The sequence below is a fragment of the Mustela erminea genome, chromosome 14, assembly GCF_009829155.1.
Source record: "Mustela erminea isolate mMusErm1 chromosome 14, mMusErm1.Pri, whole genome shotgun sequence".
Lineage (NCBI taxonomy): Eukaryota > Metazoa > Chordata > Mammalia > Carnivora > Mustelidae > Mustela > Mustela erminea.
The window spans coordinates 25640383-25650363 of NC_045627.1; the positions used below are offsets into that span (position 1 = coordinate 25640383).

General features: G+C 32.0%; 1 protein-coding gene across 2 annotated transcripts; it reads left to right on the forward strand.

Moving 5' to 3' along the window:
- The first annotated feature begins 224 nt into the window (after positions 1-224).
- On the forward strand, positions 225-9040 carry UBE2D1 (ubiquitin conjugating enzyme E2 D1). Of its 2 annotated transcripts, none has more exons than XM_032313338.1 (6): positions 225-357; positions 450-481; positions 3221-3298; positions 4353-4458; positions 7323-7416; positions 8149-9040. In XM_032313338.1, the coding sequence occupies exons 1-6, from the start codon at positions 240-242 to the stop codon at positions 8240-8242; spliced, it is 522 nt and encodes a 173-aa protein (XP_032169229.1). In that variant the 5' UTR covers positions 225-239; the 3' UTR covers positions 8243-9040. The 2 variants fall into 2 exon arrangements, with proteins under 2 accessions (XP_032169229.1, XP_032169231.1); XM_032313340.1 differs by having other exon boundaries at positions 8160-9040.
- The last annotated feature ends 941 nt before the right edge of the window (positions 9041-9981 follow it).

Sequence of the window (9981 nt, forward strand, 5' to 3'; positions counted from 1 at the left end):
ATATAAATTACCTTGTTTACAATAGATAATGATTAAATATTTTTGTCTTAGGGATGTTAGAGAAAAACAGTATTTTAATCCATTTAATTTATTCAGGGTTTGGTGATATTTCATGAAAGAATATAGTACTTGCCATACTCTTCTACCAATCAGTTACTACATTTTCTGTTATCAGATTTTGAATAGAACTGCCTCAGATTTAATTTTAAAGTAAATAGTTGGTGTCTTCATAGATTATTATGCTTGTTTCACTAGAAAAACAATTAACCTTAAGTATTTTCGCTTTGCTTCAGGAATTAAGTGATCTACAACGAGACCCACCTGCTCATTGTTCTGCTGGACCCGTGGGGGATGACTGTAAGCTTTGCTATCTTGCTAGAATTTTGCTACCATTAATAATATAGGTTTGAATGTTTGCTAATGACTCCAAAACTCTTTGTTTGTTTCAGTGTTCCACTGGCAAGCAACTATTATGGGACCTGTAAGTATGATTCATATATATGAAATTAATTCCCTCAGCCATACCTCATTCTTACCATTTCACCTTTGATGAGATGTTTGTGGCTAAGGTTGAGTTTTCATGTACTCTGAACACTCAGGAAGCAAAATACAATGAAAGGATTTTTGATGATTTTCTGGAGTACTGGTGGCAAATCACTTGTTTGGATCACTTTGATGTTTCCCTTTGACAAATCCTTGGTCATTACACATAGTCATGGATCACCCACCATTTGCACCGAGTCTATATGTTACACATTTGCTTTATCTGTTTTTAAGCACAAAAGTCAGTTGTTCAGAACCCAGTATAATGATCCTTGCATCAACAATTTTAGTAGAAGAAAAAAATAATATTTTAGTAGGTTAGAAATGACTCTAATTAACTCAGCAATGGAATACCTGCAAGCAACAAGCACCAGTTTGCAATAACTCTTCACTGTTCCTGTGTGTGAGAGGGAACTGGTAAGATAATTGCAACAGATCTGTCTTTGCCAACTCCTGAATTTGTTGTTTTTAGTTTTGTTGTATTGTACTGAACTCAAAATTACCTATTTTATGATTGGCTTTACTTAACACTTACTACCCTTGTTAAGATTATTTCTTTCTGTACCTACAGGCAGTTATGACTTGAAAAAGACTTTTCTTTTTGTGCACAAAAATCTGATTGCATAGGAATGGGCATAGACTACTTTCTGGGTGAGAATATACATACTAGTAACCTGTTTACATGAACATCATTCTCTCCCTCCCCTGAAAGAATTTTATCTAGTAAGGCATAGAGGTTTTAATCATATTACTTGTGTTTCACTTTTAAAAACAAATACTGAATTTTCAGAGCAGAAGTCCTGGGCAAATGTCTCAAATTCCTAAACTGTTATGTTAAGTTAGTTTTTTCTAAGGGTAAAATGCAATATATTTAAAGAACAACTTGAAGAATCTAATTATTTGTTTTTCATTGTTTACTAAGAACCTTCAAAATACTATTATTTATTTATTTATTTATTAAAGATTTACTTATTTATTTGACAGACCAAGATCACAAGTAGGCAGAGAGGCAGGCAGAGAGAGAGAGTGAAGGAAGCAGGCTCCCTGCTGAGCAGAGAGCCGGATGCGGGGCTCGATCCCAGGACCCTGGGATCATGACCTGAGCCGAAGGCAGAGGCTTTAATCCACTGAGCCACCCAGGCGCCCCCAAATACTATTATTTAAATGCCCACCCTTACCATTTGAATTATAGCCCTTCACAGATATTCCTTAGATGAATCACATGTAGCAAATGGTTACAATTATGTTACTCATACCCCCTTCATTTTAGTAATGCAAACATGCCACTCTCTAATATCATTTGAATTCATTTACATTTTCTACATTCCCTTTAACTTTTGAAGAACTAGAATTGAACTATATATAGTTAGAATAATTATACAGTGTAGTCCTCTAATGCATATGCAGAAACTTGGGGAAGTAATGATAGTTTTGCTGTTATTACCAAAGTGGTAATATAACATGATAACATGAAAAATTTCATTAAATATTAAGGAGGGGCACCTGGGTGGCTCAGTTGGTTAAGCATTTGACTTTGGCTTAGGTCATGATCTCAGGGTCCTGGGATTTAGCCCTATGTTATGCTTGTCCCTCTGCTCCTCCCCCTACTCACGCCCTCTTTCTCAAATAAATAAATTATATATATGTAAGTAGATATATGAATATACGTGTATGTGTTTGTGTATACACACATATATATAGAAATATGTGTGTGTGTGTATATATATATATATGAAGGAATATATATAAAGGAATTAAAATAGATTTTACCTTTATTCTTTATCATTTTTTTCTTGCTTGTAACATTGAATGTATTTTCTAACTGCCATAAAGAAACATGGCCAAATTTAAATTCTTCCTATATAGTTGGTTCCTAATTTGATTCAATGACTATTGAATTTATCTAGTTTTATTTTGAGCTTTTTTGTGTTTTCCACATTCTTTTGTAAACTGTTACCAAGTGAAGATTGGAGGTCTGAATTGTGTGTCATGTAGCCTTTCCTTTTTATAACTTGGTCTTTTTATTTCATTTCTATTCTTGCCCCTTAAAGGACGACCATTGGTGCCCCTCCGAAGCTCAGTCAGTTAAGTGTGCTGACTATTGATTTCAGTTCAGGTCTGATCTCAGGATCATGGGATCAATTCCCATGTCAGTTTCCCTGCTCAGTGAGGAGTCTGTTCAGGATTGTCTTTCCCCCTCTGCCCCTCCCCCTGCTTGCACTCTCTCTAAAATAAATAAATCTTTAAAAAAAAAAAAATACGAACCATCAGATCTTAAGTTTTATAAATAAGAAGGTAAATAAATACTAGCCCAAACCCTGCTTCCCATACTGATTACTGCTGTGGAAAATTCTTCTTTTCTTAAAGCAATCTTGTGTATATACTAATCTATAAAACTCTAGACTCATAAAAAGATCTGTTTAGGTAAGTAACATCACTGTGTGTGTCCTATTTTTGTGTTTAACTTTGATGTCACCATGATTATTGGAGATTCTTCCTTCATACCTGCAAAAGGAAACCTGTTTTCAAGGTAAATGATTTGAACTTAGGACAGAATGATGGCTTTTTTTTTTTTTCCCCAAATCAATTTTGGGGGAAATCATCTTAGGTTACTAAATAAATATAGTAATCACTAAATAAATATAGTAATCACTAATGCAAATATTTGTAATTTCAGCCTGATAGCGCCTATCAAGGTGGAGTCTTCTTTCTCACTGTACATTTTCCGACAGACTATCCTTTTAAGCCACCAAAGGTATTTTCATTTTTGATTGATTTGACTCCTTGTCAGAGATTTTACTCTCCACCCCAAGATATGTACATGATGTCAAAGACTGTGGGTAGCTTAGCATGTTCAAACTATTCTGTAAAATCACTGAATTTAAAATATGCTTACTCAAATATTGGACTATATCTGTAAAACAAAAGGCGGTATCTGTTATATGATAAATTAGCTTCCTTACCTTTTTTTCCCCTCCTCATTAGGTATATGTAGTTTGGGAAATTTTTTATGGTCAAGAATCACACTTTTGTATTCAAGGGATTATTTTTGAGAAAGTTGACCCTATTTCTCAGTTCTTAAGTTGTGATTCAACAAAAATTTATTGAGTACCTCCAGTGTTCTGTTAACATTGGGGAATACAGAAATAAATGTGACACAGTCCCTTTATTAAGTATGGTAAGAAAAATAAAAACATTTCCTTATTACATTAAATTTACACTGGATCTGAAGAGGAAATAAATGATGGTGACATCAAGGAGGGAGAAGTTTATTAACAAATACTTCCACTCAGAATAATTATTTTAGATTTTTAAAAACACCTGATTAACATTATATATATGAAACAATGTAACAACAACTCTTGTGGAAAATTAGAATTCTTAGCAGATCCCTTAGGATAGGTAACAGGCTGAGGCTCCTCAACTTTCTTCTGGAACAGGGTCGGCATGCTATTTTTAAATTCATTGTCATTTGTAGGTATCAATGATAATCAAATTAAGAAATGGATTACTTTGAGGGATGATGAAACCCATGGTTAATTACTCCAGGTACTACTCAGGCAGTCATACCAGCTAATATAGATTTATTTATTATATTCCAAAATACTTCTCAGTTCCAGGGGGCCAAGGGGAAACTGACTATTTGCTTTCACACTCCCATTAGCTAAAACTATGTGCACAAAGTAGATGCTCAGTTTGTTGCTGAATTTCTCCTCTAAGGTCATGTAAAGTTGAGGACATTTTACAGATTGGTTCTGTTTTGTTCATAGTTTGTGGGTTGTCACATTTTTGTTTCGTTTTATTTATAGATTGCTTTCACAACAAAAATTTACCATCCAAACATAAACAGTAATGGAAGTATTTGTCTTGATATCCTGAGGTCGCAATGGTCACCAGCTCTGACTGTATCAAAAGGTAATTTTATTTACCAGATTTATAACTATTGATAACAGTGAGACAAGAAAAATACAGCAGAACTATCTAAGGACTAAAGTTTTAAAAAAAATACGATTTACTGTTTTCTCCTGCTTTGATTTTGCTTTGCTTTCATAGCTCTTCTACTACTTTTTTGCTTTTGTCAGTGTGATGTGGTTAATGGTCAAATCTTAATAATAAAATGAGACAAATTTAAATATGTTAGAACTAGAAATTTGGTTGAGCCTACTGACATTTTACCCCTTTAGTTTGGGCTTTAAAGAGAGAGACAGAGTGAAAATCAGATTTTAGGATCAGTTGTGCCATTTATTAAATAGTATTGTTAATGTAATGAGTAAAGCTTTACATCTCTTACTTCATCTAAGAAGACATATTTCACACTTTAGAATAATGCAGTATATTTATTAGGATGTTAGTCTAAACTTTTAATAACCAGTAGCATTATTTATGACTGATAACATAATCCATGTGGATTCTCAGCTTTAACAGATACATACTTTTTTCTTGCTCAATTATCAGGTGTGTATATAGACCTTCTAGTACCTAGCCAATAGTTTCTGCTGTGCTAGCGCTCTTAATTCATGTCTTCTTTCTCCAGCAGAAGAGAACCCAACCATCAGAAAATACTGTTTTGAGTTAGAAGCTTCTGCCCCTGAAGTAATTTGGTAGTTTTCCCTTTTTATAAAATTTAAGAAAACTATTTCTCTTGAAGGATTCAGGGGAGGAATGAGTCTGTGCTCTTTTAAAAAAATCTTTTTAATAAATGCTACCTGCATGTTTAACTTGTTTTTAAAAGTGATTAGGTTTATAGTAAGCAGGGTCCACAGCAATAATATTTCAAATATTAGGTAAGTAGTAGCCCTTCACATCAGCTAGTTATTATGAATGGCAGTTTTTCTGACCTAAAATGTTTGTATAAAATGTTCATGTTGATTCTAGTGTCTCCTTAAAAATCACATAGTATAACTGTTATGTACTAGATGCAAGAAAGTTTTTGTGTCACAGGATTATTCGAATTAATACACTCTTTCCTGGAATGGAAATGGAAATGTAATTGATTTGGTGTAAGTGGTTAAGTACTTACACATACAAAAGAAATGGCAGACTGCCAGATATTGAGCACTAATTTTCTAACATCGGTAGCTTTTTATAAATATTAATTAGTTTTCTTGGCTTCTGGAAACTGCCCTTGAAGAAGAATTTCAAGTAGCCTCACTGTCCTCATATGTAAAATGAGGATTATAAGAGTATTACCATGTAAGGTCACTATGCATCTGGCACATAGAAGACATTCGACTGAATGTTAACTATTACTACCTTTTTCTTTATCTTAAAACATTTGATTTGTGTACATTGTAGTGAAATCAGGGCACATTGCTCTTGGCAGCAGGAGTGGGAAATGAGGAACTTCCCTCTTGCCTTATTTTATAAGGTAGCTTATACTTTGCTTATTTGTACATTTTCTACTTTTTTATATTTTAAATGTCTTATTTTGCTTTCTATTGTGAGTTTAGTCTGGAAACTCTGGAGATGTGAGCTTAGATAATCTACCCTACTAGTTTAATATAAAAGGCTTAAAATTTCAGTAGGCAGATGGAAGATAAAGAAGATGAATAAAATACTAATTTTTTTCATTAGCCCTTAGCAGCTCCCTTTCTGTATTATTTAAGAAATTAACACTGCTTTATAAATTTGCTTGTGGATTTGTAAGAGTAGGAAAAGATAAAGGAACATAGTAGAACATCTTGAAATGTTCTTCCAAAGATTCCTCGTACACCCTCAGAAGTCCTGGCATGCAATCATAACAGACAAATCAGGAACCAGAGTCCTTGTTCCTTCCTTTTTCAGATACTTACATTGTTTTTAAGAAGGGAGCTATTTGAATTAGTATTTTGATGTGGGAAGAAACAACTACTTTTATAATTTTCACTTATATTTTAAAACATACAAGCTATGTATTGATAATTGTTCACATTATTTTTAAATGAGTGTGATACAAATAATGTACATGGAATAAAAGATTCATTGAAAAAAACCTGACAAATATTTCTTCTTTGTAGGCAAACTAGCACGAAGCCAAAGTAAAAAAAGTGCATAAACATGAGTCCAAAATGGTTTGGACTGTTTTAACTGCAATTTGTTTGCTGTACTTTGAATTGATTAAAACATAGATTTTCTGCATTAAAATAAAATAAAAAATGGATGGTTTCCTTTTAAAGTACAAAAGTGTCTTTAAAAAATAGCTAGGGTTGCCTGGGTGGCTCAGTTGGTTAAGTATCTGCCTTCGGTTCAGATCATGATCCTAGGCAGGGTCCTAAGTTTGAGTCCCTCATTGGGCTCCTTGCTCAGCAGGGAGCCTGCCTCTCCCTCTGCCTATTGCTCCCCTGCTTGTGTGCTGTTTTCCTCATATCAGTAAATAAGATCTTTAAAAAAAATACCTAAAGTTAGGATGCTGTTCTAAAAATGTTTTGATTAGGTACCGTATTTGGTAAATGTATGTATTACCTAAAATTATTTTTATAGAGAACTTTTCAGATTAAATGTTTAGTTACTTTATAAGTGCACATTTTTTAAATAAGTAGAAATTCAAATAAAATTTAAAACTTCAAAAGTTATAGTGATTTTGTATTATATACATTGTATGCTAATTTTATACTTTCTAATTAAAAATTATAAATATTTGCTTCTAAGCTAAGTTAGTCTAAAAAGTAATTTAACATGCTCATTTGATTTTGTTTTCTTTATAAGTTCATTGTCTATATTCAGTAAAAGTGTTTTCATATGTGTAATTGTTATAAAGCAGGAAGATCATTATCTGATGTGATGTTCTTTTTTCAATCTAGTTTTATTGTCCATATGTTCTCTACTTTGTGATCCTAATCCAGATGACCCCTTAGTACCAGATATTGCACAAATCTATAAATCAGACAAAGAAAAGTAAGTGTTTACTTATATTAGTTTCTGCCTGGGTGTATTTCTGTGTGGTCTGCCAAAACACAAGTATTATCAATATATTTAAGTACATTTAATTGTGTTAATTGTACTAAGTTTGCCTATCTTTATTAGTCTTTTTACAAACTTGTACTAAGTTTGCCTATCTTTATTAGTCTTTTTACAAGAGATATTATTCCTTCCCATACAGTGTTTAGTCCTTTACTATTTAATAGTAACATGTTCTGCATTTGTGTAATATGTCTGTTTTTTGACAGGAGAGAACCATATATATAGTTCTGGGTAGTAAATTTAAAATTAAAGAATTTGATAGTTGGAAAGGCTTGAATATTTTTCTCCCAGGAAGAGAAGTTATCCCTAACCCCCTCCAAACTGACCCAATTTTCAAGCTGTTTCATCTTGCTGGAACCATTGATTCATTTGTATTTTATAGGTGATGCCCATTCAGGGTTGGCTTTTATAGACTTTGTTAGAAATTGATTTCTTATTTTGTTGTTTATAATTTAGGCATGTTTCTGTATTGGTTGTAGAGAAATCCATCAGTTAAAAAATCACTTGGTTTCTATTTTATTTAATATATGAGCCTAAGTCACATTGACTCAATAATTGGCTTATGAATTATTACTGCAATTAAGTGTAAAAAGGTAGAGTGTACAGTTTTATATAAATAGTTCTTCTAAAAGATTCATTTTATCTGTTTTTATGATATCCCTTTTGTATACCTACAGATACAACAGACATGCAAGAGAATGGACTCAGAAATATGCAATGTAAAGTCAAAAAAAATTTCATATATACCAGAGTACTGTAAAATCTAGGTTTTTTTCAACATTAGCAGTAAATTGAGCACTGTTTACTGTTTCATTGTATCATGAAATCCTTTGATTTTTACCCATTTTACATGTATTTCTGAAGCAAGACAAAACAAACTTCCAAAAATACCCTTCAGACTGTGATGAGAGCATTTGTCATTTTGTATGCATTGAGAAAGACATTTATTATGGTTTTTAAGATACTTGGACATCTGCATCTTCAGCTTACAAGATCTGCAATGCATCTGAAAAGCAACCAAATTATTTTTTGCTGAAACTAAATGTTTTTACATGAGAAATGCTGTATGTGTTGTCTAAGATGTCATCAGTTTTATAAATCTGTATTCATATTCATTCTTTGTTAGCTCACTTTATAATTTGTATTTTTTTACTGTATAGACTAAATATATTCTATTTACATGTATGTCAACTCATTACCTTTTTCCTGTGAACAGTATTGAAAAAACCCAACAGCTGGTAATTAAATGAATTAACTGTCTGTCTCCCTTGTCTTAGGGTAATCGGTAGATTGATCGCAGATTTCTTAAACCTGAAAGGATCTTTACACTGTAATTCTCAGTATCCTGATTATGGAGAAACACTTGTTTTGATTTTGTTATACTTGACTTAACTTTATTGCAATGTGAATTAATTGCACTGCTAAGTAGGAAGATGTGTAACTTTTATTTGTTGCTACTCACATTTGAGTTTTTCTTCTGTATAGGCAATGTTATATTGACACCTTTTACAGATATTAATGTAGCTTTTTCCATATAAATAAAATGCTTTTTCTACTATTTGTCTTGATTACTTAAAGAAATAAATTATCTATAAGTAAGGATCAAAACTATAAAATTTTGCATGCAAATTAATTCCAAATTGTGCAAATGAGGTCTATTGTATTTGAAATTTTATTGCTTTAGGTTTGTATTTGTTTGCCATATTATTAGTCTAGAGGATGGAACACGTTGGACCCTTGTTATAGAAGACAATTTAGAATAAGTTGGGGTTTGTCTTGGATCACATTTTAAGTGAATCATTTACTAAGGTACTGTGATGAATATAAGGCAGTGTCACCCACACTGGAGAAAGTATTGACCTGAAAAATAGTTTAATTATTAAAATGCCCCTCTAGGTAGAATGGACATTGTAATTTCTTAAAATTTTAAAATCTAGAATTTTTAAAATAGTAGTTTAGTGCCATCACAGTTTGAAAGAAGACATCCATTTTTTACTATAGATGTTATAAAGAATATTCTAAAATGATGCTTTCTTCTGTTTTTATAAATTTCCAGTTAAAAGTGGCTTAAATAAGCAGGTTATCTTTGCAGATTTTAAAGAAAGCTAGAAAGTTCTAATGTTCTGACTTGGAAAAAAATACATTTCTAATTATTTAGCATGCTTACCAAACTTTGAGTGAGTGTCATTTTTAAGAAGAGTTGTAGCTCTTTGGATTATTGCAGTAGCTGTCTAAGTGTGCAAAAATCTGTGATGGATGTAGTCATTAGTAAAGCATTTAAATCACTTAAGTATTTTACCATGGATCATTATTATTAAAGCACAAAATAACCCATTGTTAGAACATGTGTTTTTATAAATGAGTGTAAAAATATTTAAATAAATTGTGAAATGGATGTTTAAGAAAATATAGGTTTAAAAAGTAACTATATTAAGTAATGTCTTGAAACAAACATATCATGAAAAACACTGCTTTACTAGGTATATGATTATAAGCTAC

Bases quoted from the DNA above. Each gene is read 5' to 3' on its own strand.
- UBE2D1 (XM_032313338.1), top strand. From the start codon at position 240: ATGCTTGTTTCACTAGAAAAACAATTAACCTTAAGTATTTTCGCTTTG. The intron at 482-3,220 runs GTAAGTATGATT...TTGTAATTTCAG, and splicing joins AAGCAACTATTATGGGACCT to CCTGATAGCGCCTATCAAGG. The intron at 4,459-7,322 runs GTAATTTTATTT...TTTTCAATCTAG, and splicing joins AGCTCTGACTGTATCAAAAG to TTTTATTGTCCATATGTTCT.